This window comes from Orycteropus afer, unplaced genomic scaffold (assembly GCF_000298275.1).
Source record: "Orycteropus afer afer isolate SDZICR_OR568_19922 unplaced genomic scaffold, OryAfe1.0 scaffold00584, whole genome shotgun sequence".
In the NCBI taxonomy this organism is placed as follows: domain Eukaryota; kingdom Metazoa; phylum Chordata; class Mammalia; order Tubulidentata; family Orycteropodidae; genus Orycteropus; species Orycteropus afer.
Genome location: NW_006922171.1, coordinates 1,020,938 through 1,040,533, shown reverse-complemented (window position 1 = coordinate 1,040,533; position 19,596 = coordinate 1,020,938). Strand labels below are relative to the sequence as shown.

Genomic DNA, 19,596 nt, shown 5'->3' with positions numbered 1-19,596 from the left:
TCAGTTAGACAAAAATTACAATTGAAGAATGATCAAAAAACTAAAATCACATGGACAAAAAACACATGATGTTTTCATACAGGAACAGTAATGAAAAAAAAAAAGGGAAAAAGAAGAAGAAAAAGACGAGAAAACCTGCAATATCTGGGGATAGGGCACTAAGGGGAAAAATAGGTAGAAAAGGAGAATAATGAAGAAAAAAGCAGGAAAATCCAAAAAGAGAAACAAGGAATGAGTTTAACCATGAGAAAAAAAGGGGGAAAAATTAATTAAAAGAAAATTTTTTTCAACTAGGAACAGGGAAAAGAAAAAAAGCTGAAAACTAGGCCCTGGGAGGGGAAAAATAAGGAATAATAGTAAAAAGGACAGAAGTATTAATAATAGTAGTAGTTTTAAAATAGACAAATGCAAGCAAACTAAACACCAGAAAAAAAGAAAGCAAAAAAAGAAAAAAGAAATAAAAATAGAAAAAAGAGAAAAAAAAACAGTGGAGGACAGGGTAGGGCACCCAGGCTCTGCCTGAGCACACAGACTAGGATGGAGTTCCTGCAGGCCTAGAAGGTGGGTGGGAGTGGGGGATGGCCACATCTCCATCCACCAAGCTGGTGTTGGGTATAAGAGTAACAAGAGGACTGTCACACCTTTTCAGTCATGCAGATCTGGAGTGTCTTTGGGGTTGCTGGCAAGCATAACCTGTTCTTAAGCCCCTAGAATCTTCAAGAGAGCTGTCTCTTTAAATATCCAAAATGGTCAAGCCACTTTTAAACATTCAAAATATCAGCACCCTCTGGACAGACAATAGTCCACAGCTCAGCCCGCCTTTCTCTTCACCTTCTCCGTTTATTCCCCAGCCACCAGAGCAGTCCTCCGTGCAGTCCCTGGCTAGCAGGGTTAATTTTTAGGTTAATTCTTAGGTCCTACCAAACTCGGCACTCTCCAAGCTGTCTGCCCTGTGCCGTCAGTATTGCTCAGGGTCACTGCCAGACCGCAGCTCTGTATGTCTCCTTTTTTGGTATTTTCATGCAAATTCTTCTGCTAGTTGAGGTTTAGTCCACTTCTATACCCCTCCCTTCAAGGCTCAGGGGTCCAGGATTATCTTCTGTGTCTGTGTTAATTGGTTTCCCTTTTCTTTGTTGAAGTGGGTCTGTGCAGTCTTTCTGCCTAGTCTGCCATCTTACCGGAACCTCGTCTTATAGTCTCTTGAAGTAGTGTTTTGTCATTTTTGTAGTGTTGTTTGTATAGGTCTTTTGTGTTCCTGGTAAGATTTATTCCTAAGTACCTTATCTTTTTAGTAACAATTGTAAATGGTATTGATTCATAGACCTCTTTGCTGGTATAGAGGAATTTAACAGATTTTTGTATGTTAATCTTGTATTCTGCCACTATGCTAAATCTTTCAATAAGTTCCAGTAGTTTTCTTGCTGAATCTCTTGGGTTTTCTATGCATAGGATCATATAATCTTCAAATAGAGATAGTTTTACTTCTTCCTTACCAATTTGGATGTCTTTGATTTCCCTTTCTTGCCATATTGCCCTGGCTAGGACTTCCAATGCAATGTTGAATAGAAATGGAGATAGAGGGCAACCTTGTCTGGTTCCTATTCACAAGGGGAATGGTTTCATTTCTCTCTCCATTGAAAATAATGTTGACTGTTGATTTTGCATATATGCCCTATATTATATTGAGGAATTTCCCTTCTATCCTTATTTTTGTGAGCGTTTTTTTTTTTTTTTTTTTTTTATGAATGGGTGTTGGATTTTATCAAATGCCTATTCTGCATCTATTGATGTGATCGTGATTCTTTTTCTTTTTTTTACTTATATGATGGATTACGCTGATAGCTTTTCTAATGTTGAACCATCCTTGCACATCTGGTATGAATCCCCCTTGGCTGTGAAGTTTATTTTTTTGATATGTTGTTGGAGTCTGTTGGCTAGGATTTTGTTGAAGATTTTTGTAGCTATATTCCTGAGGATATTGGTCTGTAGTTTTCCTTTCGAGTTGTGTCTTTGTTTGGTTTTGGTGCCAGGATTATGCTTGCTTTATAAAATGAATTTGGGAGGGTTCCATCCTTTTCTATGTTCTGGAATAGTTTTAGTAGGATTGGTGTCAGCTCTTCTCTGAATAATTGGTAGAATTCTCCTGTGATGCTGTCTGGGCTAGGACTTTTTTATTGTTGGTAATTTTTTTTCTGACCTGTTCCATTTCTTCTTTTTTTTGTGTGTGGGTCTGTTCAAATTTTCTACGTCAGTCTTTGTTAGTTTAGGTATGTAGTGTGTTTCTAGAAATCTGTCTATTTCATCTAGATTTTCAAATTTGTTGGAATATAGTTCTTCACAGTATCCTGATATTGTTATTTTTCTTTCTGTTAGTTCTGTTGTGATGTTGCCCATTTCATTTCTTACTCATGTTATTTGCAACTTCTCCTTCTTTTCCTTTGTTAAGTTTGTCAGTGGTTTGTTGATATTATTAATCTTTTCAGAGAAACAACTTCTAGTCTTGTTGATTTTTTCTGTTTTCTTTCTATTTTCTGTTTCATTTATTTCTGCTTGAATATTATTTCTTTTCTTTTGGTTGTTGTTGTTGTTGTTATGTGCTATAAAGTCAGACCCAACTCATAGCGACCACTCCTTGGCTTTCTGAGGCAGTATCAATAGATTGCCCAACCTTCCTTTTTGTTGCTCTCTTTCTAATTGTTGGAGATTTGGGGTTATGGTGTTGATCTTGGCTCTTTCTTCTTTTTGGATGTGTATCTATTGCTATAAATTTGCCTTTGATCACTGCTTTTGCTGTGTTCCAAGATTTTGGTATGTTGTGTTTTCATTCTGATTTGATTCAAGGAATTTTTTAATTTAATTTTTTATTTCTTCTATTACCCAGTTGTTTTTGATGACGGTGTTATTCAGTTTCCATTCATTTGCTCTTTTTCCATTGACCTTCCTAGTGTTGATTTCTAATTTTGTAGCTTTGTGATCTGAGAAGATGGTTTGCAGTATTTCAATGTTTTTAAATTTATTAAGGCTTGCTTTGTGGCTTAACATATGGTTTATCCTGGAGAATTTCCATGTGCATTGGAAAAGAATGTATAGTGTGCTGTTGTTGGATGAAGTTCTCTATGTTGTTGTTGTTGTGTGCCGTCGAGTTAAACCCGACTCATAGCGACCCCTCCTTGGGTTTCCGAGGCAGTATCACTACGGAAGTAGGATTGCCCAACCTTCCTTCCGAGGAGTGGCTGGTGGGTTTGAACTGCCAGCCCTCTGGTTAGCAGGCAAGTGTCTTAGCCACTATGCTACAGATGTCTATAAATTCAAGTTGGTGGATTGTGTATTTAATTCTTCTGTGTCTTTGTTGAGTTTCTTTCCAGTTGTTCTATCTTTCATTGAAAGTGATGTATTAAAGTCTCCAACTATGACAGTGGAGTCATCCGTTTGTCTTTTCAATTCTGTTAAAGTCTGATTTATGTATTTTGGGGCTCTTTCATTGGGTGCATAGATATTTATTATTGTTATGTCATCTTGGTCAATTGATCCTTTAATCATTATTTAATGTCCTTCCTTATCTCCTATGGTGGTCATTGTCTTAAAGCAATTGTATCAGAAATTAATATTGCCACTCTTGCTCTCTTTTGATTGCCATTTGCTTGATACCTCTTTTTCCAACCTTTGATTTTTAGTTTATTTTTGTCTTTGTCTAAGGTGAGTCTCTTGTAAACAGCATATTGATGAGTCATATTTTCTTATCCAGTCTGCAACTCTCCATCTCTTGAGTAGTGCATCTAATCCATTTACATTCAGTGTATTTATATACAAGTGTGAATTTATTGATGTCATTTTATTATGTGTTTTTTTCCCATGATATTGCTGATTTCTTTGTTCCATTTAATTTTCTATGCTGAGCTAATTTTATTTATGAATCATGTTATCTTCTCCTTCCTTGCTATTGTTTTAGTATTTGCTAAATATTTGTTATCTTCTTTTTAATTTTGATATGAAAGTTTATTATTTTCCTTTAAAGTTATCCTGTGGTTTATTATTTTCTTCCCAAGTTTAAAACAGTCTGTTCAATCTCACAATTGTTTTGATTTCCTCACCATTTAGAAGTTCTGTAACTACACTATTTTTTTCCCTCTTTTTGGTTTTTAGTTGTCATTTACCAATTGATGTCTCTGGTTCCCTTTTACAGTCTTGTAAACTTATTTTGCTTTGGATACTTCTATAAGTGGGTTGGTTCCTGGGTTATGTCATCATGTGTGTTAATCATCAGTTGTTGTTTGCTGTTGTTGGTTCTTTGTTCAGAAAACTCCATTTAGCATCTCTTGTTAGGTTGGTCTGGTTTTAACAAATTCATTAATTTCTGCTTATCTGGAATTGTCCTAATTTCGCCATCATATCTGAGGGACTTTCGGGGTTTTATATTTATCATTACATTGCCATCTTGCCTGGATGGTTTCTGCCAAGAAATTGGAGCTCAGTCTTATTGGTTGTCTTTTGCAGGTAACTTATCATTTTTCCTGTACTGCTTTCAGGATTCTTTTTGTCTTTGGTTTTGGTGAGTTTGGTGATGATATGTCTTGGCGATTTTCTTTTGGGGTCTATCCTGTTTTGAGTTCGCTGAAGTTTTTGAGTAGATATATTTTCGTCTTTCATCATATTAGGAAAATTCTCTTCCAACAAATCTTCAACAATTTTCTCTATAGTTTTATTTGTTTCTTCCTGTTCTGGAATTTTGACTATACATAGGTTATACCTCTTCACATATGGTATTCCATATGAATCTTAGGCATTCTTCATTTTATTTTGATCTTTTTTCTGATTGACCCCAAAATACAAAATAGTATTTAAGTATTTGTCTTCAATCTCATTAATTCTGTCTTTCATTGATTTGATTCTACTTCTTTGCCAATTAAATTTGTTATCTATTTCTGAAATCTTAATATTAATCTTCTGGATTTCTATATGTTATTTTTGTATCGTTTCAAATTTTTTGTTTATTTTGTCAATTTGTTCCTGTATTTTTTTTCCTAAATTTTTCTGTTTTGTCTGTGTTTTCCTTAATTTTTAATTTTTCAGTCCTTGATCTGCCTCTTAATCTATTGATGGTACACAAATTCTTTTGAATTCCTTATCAGGGAGTTCTAATGCTGCTTCTTCCTCAGGGATGTTTCCTGGGTGTGTATTCTGGTTCCTTGTTTCTACTACTATATCTTGCTTCTTTGCGTGGACTGTGATGGTCTGTTGTCTTTGAGACACTGGGTGTTATTGTATTTATGTTTAATTTGTGGCTATATGTTGTTGTGACTCACTTGAGATTTTTTTTCCTTTTATTTTGTTTTGATATATCTGTGTGAGCAAGGTACTATGCTCCTCTATTGCTAATAGTTAGCCCTTAGGCACAACTTTGTTACATGTAGAGGTATACCTTAGAGGTATTGCAGGTTTGGCCAGATCACTGAAATAAAGCAAGTATCACAGTAAAGCGAATCACACGAATTTTTTGGTTTTCCAGTGAGTAGAAAAGTTATGTTTACATTATACTGTAATCTATTATGTATGCAGTAACATGATGGAAAAAGTTTGAAATATCATGAGAATTACCAAAATGTAACACAAAGACTTGAAATGGACACATGCTGTTGGAAAAATGGCACCAATAGACTGCTTGACACTGGGTTGCCACATACCTTCAATTTTTTAAAAAAAACACAGTATCTGTGAAGTGTAATATGTGAAGTTCAATCAACTGAGGAATGCCTGTAGTCATCTGGAGACCCAAGCTCTTTCCATCTAGTGGCTCCTTCTCGAGGGTCTCTGAGTTGCTCGGGTGGTGAGATGTGGAGGAAAAAGTGAGAATTTCATAGCCTTGGCTTGAAGGTAGTATAGCTCCTTTTTACAAATTCCATTGGCTAGGTTGTAGTCACATGCCACATTAAGAGAGGTGGGCAGTAGAAACTTTAGGTGTGCACCCAGGAGGAAAAGCAAATCAAGTTGTTGAGTTCCTGGGCAGTCTCTGCCATGGCTGGCATGTGATTATTTTCTAAAAGGATTTGTGAAGCCCTATACTACTTAGACACCAAATCCAAAGCTATTGCCACTGAGTCCATTCCAACTTGTTGCAACCCTATAGGACAGAGCAGAACTGCCCAGAGGGTTTCCAAGGCTTGCTTCTTTATGGAAGCAGACTGCCTCATCTTTCTCTCATGGAGTAGTGGGTGGGTTTGAATTGCCAACCTTTTTGTTTGTTTTTTATTAACAGTCCAATATTTCAACCACTGGACCACCAGAGGTCCTTTCTTTCTTTCTTCCTCTCCTCCCTGTGACCACCCTCTTCCGGTGCCCCTCTCATCCATGAATTCCTGTCTGTCCAGCCTTCTTCTATGTGAATGCTACCCCTCTGGTGTCTTATGGCTGCTTGATCCAAGTTATGCATCTCCCTAGAGTAGGTGGGTGCATCCACCTGGGGTAGGTGTTCTTTCTGTATGTGGCTTTTTCTACTGTTGAACTGAAAGCCACTCCATGTAAGTGAGTCCTTTTCTGGCTTGAAGGGTAACCTGGGGCTATAGTCTCAAGGGTTCCACCAGTCTCTGTCTGACCAGTAATTCTGGTCATTTTTGTGTTTTTGAATTTGTTCCACATTTTTCTTCCCACTCTATCTTGGATCTCCAGGTGTTATGGTTACCTAGTGCAGCTCTGACAAGAATATACGACAAATGGGATGGCTTGAACAAACAGGAGTTTATTCTCTTACAGTTCAGGAGTCTAGGAGTCCGAATTCAAAGTGCCAGGCTCTAGGGGCTGTGTGAAAGCCCCTCGACCTTGAGCTTCAGCTCTTCTTCTTGCTCCTGGCCCACTGAAGCTAGAGGCATCTCTTCATACAGGCAGCTAGTGGGTGCTGAGGCTTACAAGCCCAAGGTCAACAGATAAAAAGGTACAGTCCTGATGTTACCAAAACACACAGCAGGCCATTGATTCAAGTCCACTGAAAGTCCCAAGGTCAGCAGAGCATGGCAGGCTGCTGAACAATGACACGGCTACATTCAGGGTTCAAGCGTGCCATAAGCTAGAGACTGTTCCCAAAGCTGTTTCTTATATACGGGAAGCAGACCACATCCCTAAAGCAACTACTCAGCTGTTCCAGTACATTCCTCCATGGAGTTAATTACCAATATCACCATGGGGAATAACTACATTCAGCTGCCCAGCCACTCAACCAGACCCAGGCAAGTTGACACACAAACATAACCACCACACCAAGTTTGATCCCTTTCTGAGAGGTTGACAGTTTTAACCAGGCACCATCTAATTCTTCTGGTCTCGGGTCATAGAGACTGAGGTTCTCATGGTCCATCTTATCTTTGGACTAATTGTTTCCAAATAACTCTGGTTTTCTTCACTCCTCTTTGCTCCAGCCAAGGGGAGACCAACAGTTACATCTTAGATGTCCACTTGAAAGCTTTTAAGATTCTAGTCACTACTCACTAAAGTAGGTTGCAGAACAAAATTTTTATGAACTATGTGTGTCAATTGAGGATGATGTCCCCCAGGACTATGGTCCCAAGCCCCCAGGACTGGTGATTGTCTCTCACAAAAAGTTTGGTTGTCTCTGCAAAGTTCTTCCCACCCGGTCTTCTGTTGCTTCTGTAATGTATATGGAATTTTGTAGCATAACTGTGTATGTAAGATTATCTTCAGCCATATCTATCTTTTGTCTAGGGTGTATTCCTGCTCACCTACCTGTCTGTGTTAATCCTTAGCCTGGCATTTGGCGGTAGTAATACTGCAGTGCTGTCCCTGTAATAGTGTTTGCCTCTGTTGTCTATATCTTTTGTGTACATTTTGGTATCTTTCCTTTAGCCAATGTCACCATGCTGATCACAGACTCTTTCCATACCATTCCTCCCCTCACCCAAAGCAACATGTGACCCCTAAATAAAAACCAACAAAACCAAACTCACTGCTATTGAGTCAGATCCATCTCATAGTGACCCCTCTTTGGGTTTCCGAGGTGGTATCACGATGGAAGTAGATTGCCCAACCTTCCTTTTGATGAGTGGGTTTGAACCACCAGCTTCTAGTTAGCAGTCAAATGCCTTAGGTACTTTTCCCACCCCTTCCCACCTGTCCCTGATAACCAACAAAGTGAGTTTCTTTCCCTGAATAAACAGAAGTCCTTTCTTCAAAAACATTGAGCTATTAACATTTCTAGAAGTTCAGAATTTTCTCTTTTTTTCTTTGTGCATAGTGGTGCATATCTCTGTACAGTGTTATCTCTTTCTTTCTTTTTTGTTGCTTCCTATGAATTTTCTCAAGCTGTCATATAACTTTGTAACCACAACTGTTTATCAATACACAATACTCCACTGAATAAACTTAATCATAAGGCTCATATTGAATATTTAGATTATTTCCATTTAGGGGCTTTTTAAATAACATAAAGCCTTCCAGTTTTACTCTATCTTCTGATTCGTACAGTGGTAAGAACAACATGGAACCCTTTGAGAGAACTTTAGGAGTACATTGTATATAGCCGACCCCAACCCGTCCTCTGTACTTATAGTGCTGAAAGGCTGCATGGAGGCAGGAACAGATGTCCTTCCTCCCTAAGACTCATCTTCTGCTCCTGGTGCTTTTATATTTCCCCAGCCTTCCTTATTCTTATTAGTCCTTGAGGTAATCAACTTGCTTCCCTTTGTAGTATCTGGGGCTCAGGTTTTGTCTTAAAATTTGGATGGTCTTTGATTCTGTTGTACATAGGGTCACTGTGAGTCAGAGCCAACTCGATAGCACCTAAAAAGAACAGGCTTAATTTGCGTAGTGTATTGAGATTGAAGCATGTTATACCAAAAATGCCAATATGATCTTCTAAAATAGTTTCTTGTTGTTGGCACTACTGATACTTTGAAACAGGTCATTCTTTGTGTGAGAGACCTTCTTGTGCATGATAGAATGGTTAGCAGCATCCTGGGCCCATAGCAACTGAAAGCCCATAGCAACTCCCAGTTATAACAACCAAAAATGTCTCTAGACATTGCCAACTGTTCCCCAGAGGGAAAACTGCCCCCCATTGGGATCCACTGCTCTCAATCTCTTCTTGATATTTTATTTGAATTTTTTAAAATTTCCTCGTGATACTGGATATCTTTTCAGAATTTTATTGATTATTTGTGTTTTTCAATTTAATAATGACATTGACTTTATATATTTTTTGGTTTGGATACTGACCCGTTTAGTATTGATTTATAAGTTGTTGTGGTTGTTAGGTGTTGAGTTGATTTCAACCCATAGTGACCCCATGTGGCAGAGTAGAACTGCCCCTTTGGGTTTTCTTGGCTGTAATCTTTATGGAAGCAGGTCACCTGGTCCTTCACCCACAGAGCTACTTCTGGGCTTGAACCACCAACCTTCAGTTAGCAGTGGAACACTTAATAGTTGCACCACCAAGGCTCCTTCTAAATATAAGAACTAAAGCCATATATACAAGATACAGATATACAATAGAATATTACTCTGCCATAAAGATTTATAAGAACTAACTATGTGTTAAAGAGAGGAAACAAAATAAGATAAAGTTTAAGAGCTTGTATTCTTATGTTCAATGGCTGAAGTATAGATTCTACCTCTACCTTTTAACTGTGTAACCATTAGCAAGTGAACATTTCTCCAGTTTAGTTTATTTACATCCTGGGTTATATGACAACATCTTTCTTCACAAGATTGGTGTTATGATAATTTTTAATGAATCTTAAGTGAAAAAAAAAACCCCAAAATCCTACTACTGTCAAGATGAGTCGGGGCCGACTCCACGGCACATAACAACAACAACAGCAACCCTATAGGACAGAGTAGAACTACCCTGTAAGGTTTCTAAGGCTGTAAATCTTTCCAGAATCAGACCGCCACATCTTTGTCCCGCAGAACAGCTCATGGGTTCAAATTGCTGACCTTTTAGTTGGCAGCTGAGCACTTTAACCACTGCACCATCAGGACTCCTTTTACTGAACCTTCTCACTGCCACCAATTCAATTCCAAGTGATAGCAATTCCCATTGGGCTTCCAAGGCTTTAAATCTTTATGGAAGTAGATTGCCTCATCTTCCTCATGCGAAGCAGCTGGTGGGTTTAAACCACTGACCTTGTAGTTAGCAGCCAAGTGCCTTACCCACTATGCTACCAGAACTCCTTTTGATGAAACTTAAGGGAGCAAAATTAGATTATAATCTTTCATTTTTAAATAATGCATTATTGATCCATATACAGCCTAGTTCTACTTTGCTCATTCATGCATTCTTTTTAAAATGCATGATCAACACTTATAACAACACCACACAATTCAAAAACTGAAATGTTAACAATTACAGACATTTATATCTACTTAAGGAACTGTGGTCTTGTAGTGCCTCAGGCATTTGCTAACCAGAAGGCTGGCGGTTCAAACCCACTAGACACTCCTCAAAAAGAAGGTTAGGCAATCTATTTCCGTAGTGATACCACCTTGGAAACCCAAGGAGGGGTCGCTATGAGTTGGATATGACTCGATATGGCAGTGAGTTTGGTTTGGTTTTATATCTACCTATGTGCTCTCCCCATCTTCAAAGAAAAGCACTAGCTTGAATTTTGTGCTTATTATTGTTTTACTTTGGTTTTTAGTTTTATGGAACTTGCTAATGCAATGTTAGTGAATTACATCTGTGTTGTGCTATAATTCATTCATTGTGCTATTATGTAAGTTTCAGTTATAATAGCCCATGGTTTGTTTTATTGAAAAGGCATATGGGTTGTTTACAGTTGTAAATGGTGTTGCTACAACCCTTCTGGATCCAACAGTACAAATTCAAACATTTCTTCCAGTGCACAGCTGAGGTAGAATTGCTGGGTCAAGGCCTGTGTCAACAGTGAACTATTTGTAAAAGAATTCCAAATTATGTACCAGTTTATACTCCTACCAAAACCCAACATAAGACCATCTCCATCCACATCTTCTTCAACATTTGGTACTACATTTTTGCCATTCAAGGGGGTATGAAATGGCAACTTACTTTGATATTGGCTTGCATTTCCATGATTGTAAATGAAATTGAGTATCTTTTTGTGTCTTTATTGGCCATATGTGCTTCCTTTCCATGAGATATGTTATGACTTTGGCCCATGATTCTTTTATTAATGATAGTCATAACCTTCGTGTGTCATATTGGTTTTCATTTTTGCATATTCTGGCCTTTGTCTTTTACTTTTCCCTTTGGAATTGTATTATATCACAACGTTCTTGACCACAACCTTTTCTGCCACGTAGGTGATATTGTCATCTTTGCAAAGCCTCTTGTGGTGCCTAAAGGTGACAGAAGTCTCTTAACAACCACCATTCTCCTTGCTGCGGATGGAACAGACAAGCCTGAGGAACTGCTCTATGTCATTACTTCCCCCCCACAATATGGCCAACTTGAATACGTCCACTATCCTGGAGTCCCCATTACGAGCTTCAGCCAAATGGACATAGCAGGACAAACAGTCTGCTACATACAAAACAGCAAAGTAGCTGCTTCCAGTGACACATTCAGGTGAGTGCCATGGAAATTTTCAGAATCTCTGCCCTGGATTAATGCTTAGAAAGACAAAAAGAAAGAGAGAGAGAGAGAGAGGGAGAGAGAGAGAGAGAGAGAGTCCTTTTCCAGCTGTGGTATTAGCTATATTTTTCTACTGTCTAGCTACGGAAAGTGAACATACACAAAACAACAGCAGTAAGGTGATGCATTCCGGCCTGTTTTTAAAGAATGAAACTGTTATTAGGTACCATTGAATCAGTTCCAACTCATAGTGATCCTGTGTAGAGTAGAACAAAATGCTGCCCGGTCCTGTGCCATCCTCACAATCCTTGCTATGTTTAAACCCATTGTTGCGGCCACTGTGTCAATGCATCTCATTGACAGTCTTCCTCTACTTTACCTGGCATGATGTCCTCCTCCATGGAGGTGTACACACATCTAAATGCAAGCTGTTTTTGAGAAGGAATAAGAAGAGCAGAAGGTTCCCAGCTTCTGGGATAGATAGAAAAAAGTAATTTACCATTTTTTTAAAGTATATTTTTCTAGCTGGTGAAAAGGCATTTACTAGAAACATTTGGCATAAGCAGCCATTGCCTTTTGACACAGTGTGTTCTGGTAACTAGATCATAAATCATGTTGTCATAAAGTGTATCATATTTCTCCATAAAAACAATGTTATAATTGGGGGCTGTGCACCTGTTCAAGGATTCTTTATCAAATACATCAGTGGAATGAATAACAATCTAGTGAAAAGGCAGAGATACAAACATTAATGAAAGTCTACATTCATTTAAAATATTCAAATGTGTTTCAAGTCAGATAAAGCAAGAGAACCTCTAGAGGATCTGTCATCTAGCAGTTCTCAAAGCTGAACTCAAGGTCCTTGACAGAAATATGGATCCCCAGGCCCTTCCTTATATAGGTCTGGGATGAGGACAAGAGAATCGGATGAGTATTTGGGGAAGGCCCTGAAAGCATTGATTCTTCTGCTGTAAACCCAGGGCTTCTGGCCCCCAGTACAATTTTTACCATGTCAAAATATACCCCTGAAAGAGGTGCTATAAAATAAGATAATTGGAGCATCTGCCTATATTATTCAAGGGGCCCCCATAAACCATAAAGTATATTTAACACTAATGGTCAAAACCCATTCTTTATCACATATTTTATCTATTATTATTCAATATGTCTGCTATGATAAATACGGTGGAAATGTCCTTGTAGATGATATTGCTTGCCTTTTTAGCAATGGGAATGATTTGTGAAAGATAATTTGGATAGGCCACATATTAAAATATCCAGAGAAGTTTAAACTAATATCCTCCTGATCATTTGGTTGTCAATATCGTAATAATCAATGCAGTGATTAGGTGTTGCGAGGCATTACCCAACACATTACTGCTGTTGTTGTTAGCTGTGGTCAAGTTGGCTTCCCACTCATGGAGACCCATGCACAACAGAACAGAACATTGCCCAGTCCTGCGCCATCCCCATCGTTGGTTTTGGCTGGAAATGCTGTGACCCATAGGGATTTCACTGACTGTTTTCAGAAGTAGATAGCTAGGCCTTTCTTCCCAGCCATCTTAGTCTGGAAGCTCCACTAAAACATGGTCAACATCACAGTAGCACACAAGGCTCCACTGACAGGAGGCTGCACATGCAGATAATCATCTAATTATTTCATTGATAAATATCAAATAATCAATGCAGAGGTTAAATGTTGTTAAGCATTGTTGTTGTTGTTGTTGTTATGTGCCGTCGAGTCGGACCCGACTCATAGCGACCCCTCCGTGGGTTTCTGAGGCAGTATCACTACAGAAGTAGATTGCCCCATCTGTGGGAAATCGTTTTCATGCTGGTATTTTTGCTTGAGAATTGCTAATTGTAATTAATTGATAGTGTAATTATTAAGTCAAATCCTGCCTCCACTGCCCCCAATTGTGTGTCTTTCCATCAAATTATACAACCTCCTATTCTGTTTCCTCTTCTGTAAAATGGGAGAGTGCTAATAGCACCTACCTCACAGGGTTGTTGGGAGTTTTAAATGAGTTTGTGCACATAAAGCACTTACAACAGTACCTGACACATGTTGTTATTAGGTGCCATCAAGTCTGTCTTAGTTCTCTAGTGTTGCTAGAACAGAAATAACACAAGTGGATGGCTGCAACCAACAGGAAGTTATTCTTTTGCAGTTTATGAGGCTAGAGGTCTGAATTCAGAGTGCTGGCTCTAGAGGCTTGGTGAAGGCCCCTTGACCTTGGGCTTCAGCTCTGCCTCTTGTTCTAGGCCCACTAGAACTGGAGGATTCTTCTAACTTATGCAGTTACTGGCTGCTGAGGCTGGCAATCCCAAGATCAGCAGGTAACATGGCAGGCCACTGGTTCAAATCCAGGAGCAATCCCAAGATCAGCAAGCAACACAATCCAAAATGTGCCAAAAAGCTAGAGACCTTTCTCAAAGCTTCTCCGTATATACTGGAAGAAGACCTCACCCTGAGGTAACTCCCCTTCAACTGATTAGGTGCTCACAGCAGATTCTACCATGGAGGTGATTACTATCTCATCATAGGGAATAATTACATACAGCTGCCAAGCCATTCAAACCCACAGCCCAGGCAAGTTGACACACAGCCTTAACTACCACAGGGCCAATTCCAACTCATAGCAGTCCTGCACAGTCCTCACACAATTGTTGCTAGACCTGGCACATGGGAATTATGAAATAACTATTGATTGCTATCATTATTATTGTGGTTGTTATCATTATTTATCATAGTCTTTCCTTGACCCCTTTTCCCCTTCTAATCTTTACAACACCAAGAATAACCTTGAAGGAGTAAAGAAGTTACAGAGAGGAGTAAGAACTGATCTTGTTTTCTTTTTTGCTAATGGAGGTAGGTGCTTCTCAGCTAATGGGCTTTTAATTTCATGCCCATTTCCAGAATTTCTTGCTTCTCTCCATTGATGCTTCCTCCAGTCAGTGCCCACAGGAGAGTCTGCTGCAGAGATGTCAATGGCTGTGGCAGAGAAACCAGTGACTGTGCTGGAGAAGCCAATGAGTGAATGTGTATAAATGTTAGAAAACAAGTTAGGTATTAGGTGATGGGAAAGATCTGAGAAGCAGAAGCAGAATCATGTGAAGGTTGGTAATACATCCATAGAAAGTCATGCTAGATGGCATTTTAGAAATCATCCCATGAATTCCTAAATCCCACTTACAGATGAGTTTCATGAGAATTAGCTGGAATCTTTAAAAACAAATAAACAAATAATTCTTGGGCCTTACTCCAGAGGAGCAACTTTGTTAAGTCCAGTCTTGGACTCAGAAATCTGTAATTTTAAAAAGCTCCTTGGGTGATTTTGATGCAGTCAGGACTAGCAACTAGCAGTCACAGGTCTGGTCCAGCCCATGCCAGAATGTATCCTGAGAAGACATGAGGATTTAAAGGAAGGCTCACTAGAGCCTCCAGGAACAGAGAATGGAGGGGCTGAATTGTTGGGGCTCTGGAGCCCTCATCCAAATTTGTAGAAAGAGCTCTGTTGTTGTTGTTTTTTTAATCATTTGTTTTCAATTTGTTTTGCACACTGGGCTTCTTGTCAAGGTTTTCTTTTGGCAGAAAGACTGTCTTTATTTCCCAAAGCAACTGATTTGTACCACCAGTGATACAAAGGTGTAGGATGATGTGGCCTAGTAAAGAAATAAGGCAAGACATAAATGAATCAAGAGTGAGACACTATTCCTTTTTAGTTCTTTTAGTTCTTTAGAATGTTTTAAGAAAAACGTCTCAGGCTGGTGCTAATATGTATAAGCCAGTTTAAAAAGCCAGCCCCCCTCAATTCCAACTGCTGATACCTCCATGCATATCAGAGTTGAGCTATACTCCGAAGGGTTTTCAATGACTGACTTTTCTTTCTTTCCTTTTCATAAAAAAAAATAATAATTAATAATTTATTTTATTGTTATTGTTGAGAATATACACAGCAAAAACAGACACAAATTCACATTTCTACATTATTTTTCTGGCGTAGATTGCCACTGAGCAATAATATCTAGCTAGAATGAAACACTTTGTTTTGTTTTCCTGTACTTTATTATTGCAGCATTTATGGCAATATTGGCTTTCAGTTTTTAGCAGTTAAAAGGTTTCTTTTTTAAATATATTTATTCAAGTAAAAAAGTGAGTTGCTGTAAAGCAAAATAATAAATAATAAAAGTACAGGTAGTACAAACAAATGGAGTTGTAATGGTGCAGTGGTTTAGCACTCAGTTGCTAACTGAAAGGTTGGCATTTTGAACCCATCATGACGGCACATAACAACAACAACAGCAGTGGTTTCTCAGGAGGAAGACATAACAATCTGTTCCCCGAAAGACTACAGCCAAGACAATCCCACAGAGCAGTTCTAATATGTCACGTGGGGTCGCTATGAGTGGGATCAACTCAACAACACCCAACAACAACAGTACAGACAACAGTTATGAAGGTGGTATTTGAATGAATCAAGATGAGGGAAGAGGTCTACAGGGAGAAAACAATGAAGGTTGAAAGACATTGGTTTAGTCCAATCCCTTCACTTAAACACAGAAAAGCTTGTATTTACTGAGCACCTGCAGCGTGCCAGGCAGTGTACCAGATGCTTTTTTGTATGTTCTTTCCCTTATTTCAGAGAGATGTAGTTAATTGCCATTTTGTGCATGAGACAACCGAGCTTCCAAACGGTGAAGGAAGTAGCTTAAATTCACATAACTGAGTATCAGAGCTGATTTTGGGCTGAGCACTCATTTTCACTTGAGATTTTTCTTTCCCCATGATACCTGATTGCACCAAAAATTTGTGAAGGAACCTCCTCAAAGTGCCATTCTGATGTTTGGCCAGCAGCTTTGCATATTTATAATAGAAGAGCCTAGCATCTGCCGAAGACTCTCGCGTTTTAATCTTGTCATTTCACTAACCCCGTCAGGGACTGCCGTGTTGTTTGTCAAGTGGCGCTAAACCAAAGCTGAAAGCCTGTTTTAATGAAAGTGTGATCATGGTGCTTTTTAAAAATTAAATCTATGCAACCAATCTAATCACCTAAATTTATGTTGCTTGCTGTTCAATCTGGCAAGGAATTTGGGCTGGGTAGAAGAGATAAAGTCTGTGGCAGAATTTCCCTTCCCCCCTTCCCTTTTTAATGTAAGCTGTGGCAGCATTAATTAAATGGGGGAGTTTAATGGTCAGATTTTACCTTCTGCAAAAATATTTTTTTGAATCATAAATTTCTCCTGCATTGTTTGGTGCTGTTGGCCTGGAAGAAAGATTTGGCAGCCCGTTCTAGGACAGATGACACCAAGCGATTAGCAAACTGACTTCAGCTGCTGGCAGCCAGGTACTAAAAGAACATGCTAATGTCCTCCATTTTGACATGCCGGCTGGACTTTTTCTTTCTTTCTGAGGAGCTGGCGCTATTTATGATTCCATTTTTATCTTTTAAATGCCATGACAGATGGCAGATTCTTCAGCCAACTCTATCGCCAGGAGATGCAGAAAGCTTGAAAGCACCACGGTAGTGCTGAAATCAGACCATGCAAGCACCGCAGACAAATCTGAGAGTCATTCCCCAAATCTCATGAGAATGGTGGTCACCTTGGCAGCTGTCTCTCCTGGGGGGAGAGTGGGTGTAATAAAGAGAATTAAGCAAATTGTATCCATTTGCTACCTTGCTATCCAAAGTGCTACCTTGACAGCACAGCTTTCTTCTCCTTGGAATGGATACCATTATAGCAATGGCACTCTTGTTTTAAAACTTGAGAATATATATGGAGGGTTATTGTTTTTGTTTTTAATTAATTTCTATTTTGGTGGGTGAGTATTTGGAAGATTATGTGGTAAACTTTGGCAAAAATGTGAGCGGCCCTGGCCTTGTCTCACTTGTTCTGCTAGACTTATTTTGATGGGAACCCAAGCACGACCATGCACCCTGTCTTTTGCTGATTAACATTTCTCTGCTTATGGGTAGCTTTCATTGTTACTCATGAAAGTGGAATGATGTGTTTGATTCAGCCATGTTTAGAAATTACATTCTCTCCACCACTGGCTTATTAGCTTTAGGTCAGTGCAGACAGCTGCCTTGATGTCCCAGCTGGGAACCCTGGCCTCAGTAAACATATTTCTTCCTCTTCTATGGTCCCTGGCCTGTTTGTCCTCATTCCCATCTGTCTGATGGCAGACTGCCTATTACCAACATGGTCAGAGCCTAATCATTCAGCAGGCAGGCCAGGCAGGGTGGGGTTGGAGACAGACAGCCTGGACCATAAGACAACTTCAGTGTCCTCACAGAGGTCACACACGTGCGCAGGAACTGCAGTCATCCTGACACTGAGCTTTGAGGACCCTGTCAGGCATTTTGGAATTCAGCCTCCAGAGAGGAAAGTCCCAGTGAGCTACTCAAAATGGCTGCTCGTGATGGAGCCCCTGACACATAATCTCACATTTAATCTTGTGCCTGATCCTCATCTCTCCCCTTTAATCTCCTTCCTTCGCAGCTGATTTTTGACATATTTTTATGAGGGTCTTTCATCCCACAATTAAGGATAATGCTAAAAATATACATACTTAGGCTTAAATTTGTACTGAACAATATATATATGGCTGCTTTAAAACTCTTCATGAGTGTGTATTTTGATATAGGGACCTGGAGGAAATAGAGTCACTTTTGTTTACAAAAGAAGGCAGAATAGAGGGGAATGAAATGTGTTCCTGGAGGTATAAAGTAGAAAAAAGGAGAAATTGGAGCCACTGAGGAAATTATTAAGGGGAAAAAAAAGATCAAACTTCTTGCCATTGAGTGGATTCTGACTCATAGTGAACCTATAGGACAGAATAGAACTGCCCCACAGGGTTTTCAAGGCTGTAATCTTTATGGAAGCAAGTTGCCTCATATTTCTCCTGCTGAGTGGCAACCTTCAGGTTAGCAGCTGAGCTCTTAACCACTGTGACACCAGGACTCTTTAGTGATCCTGCAAGACATAATAGAACTGACCCATAGATTTCCAAGGCTGTAAGCTTTATGGAAGGAGCCCTGGTGGTACAGTGGTTAAGCATTCAGCTGCTAATCAAAAGATAGGGAACCCACTAGCCCTTCCAGGGGAGGAAGATGTGGCAATCTACTTCCATAAAGATTTATAGCCTTGGAAACCCTTTGGGGCAGTTCTACCCTGTTTTATAGGGTTGTTGTGAGTTGGAATCAACTGACATCTTTATGGAAACAGACTGCCATATCTTTCTCCAGCACTGTAACCTAGCACTTAATCACTTGGTCATCAGAACTCCTTAATTAGAATCTCCCTCTTATTTTATTTTGACTCAGATGATAGGCTTTAGGGTGGAAACATGAAAAGGTAACAGGAAAACAACAGAATAAAGGCATCGTTCCATAAAAAGCTCTGCTTAAGAAATATACCTAATTTAATTTAATTCTTATACCTAAAAAATACATCTTACTGGACTAAATTAAGTAAAAAGTTGCAGAATACACAGATTTTTTTTTTCTGGGTACCCTTGCAACTTTCTTCTTTTTTCATAAATAACTAATTGCATAAACACTCATCTTCAGCAATGTTTAAAATCATGAAATTGCCCAATTATCTTAGAATAAATTTATTTAAAATTTAGCTTTACAAAAGGAAAATTGTTTTGTTTTAATAAAACTATGTGATTTTGCTCAGTCTGCAATTCTAAATACTTTCAATCCAATTCTAAATACTGCAATCCAATACCTATATTCAAACTGTAAAAATAGTGCTGTGAGATAAGGCAGGTTACGTTCTTCATAAGTCTGAGTTTGTGAAATGTTCTGTGACATAGATTCCTTTTTCTAAACATCATGTATTTTCCACATAGATGATTTTATCAAGTAGATAAATAGAAAACTCAAAAATCTTAGCCTGTCCTTCCAAGTAAAATCTGCACCCAGACATACTTACCTCCCTTTTGCTTTTTATCAAGCTTGCCTCAGGTAAGCTGGTCAACTCATGGTTCTCAAAGGACCTGGTTTCAGGTTCCTTCTTGGTCAAAAGTA

The 19,596-nt window shown here is 38.9% G+C and overlaps 1 protein-coding gene across 1 annotated transcript in view; it reads left to right on the top strand.

The window, feature by feature from the left end:
* Positions 1 to 19,596, top strand: part of FREM1 (FRAS1 related extracellular matrix 1) — a 212,180-nt gene that overhangs the window by 134,754 nt on the left and 57,830 nt on the right. The window contains exon 23 of the mRNA XM_007956225.1: positions 11,287 to 11,551. Coding sequence (XP_007954416.1) covers positions 11,287 to 11,551 — 265 coding nt within the window. The remainder of the gene's footprint in view (positions 1 to 11,286; positions 11,552 to 19,596) is intronic.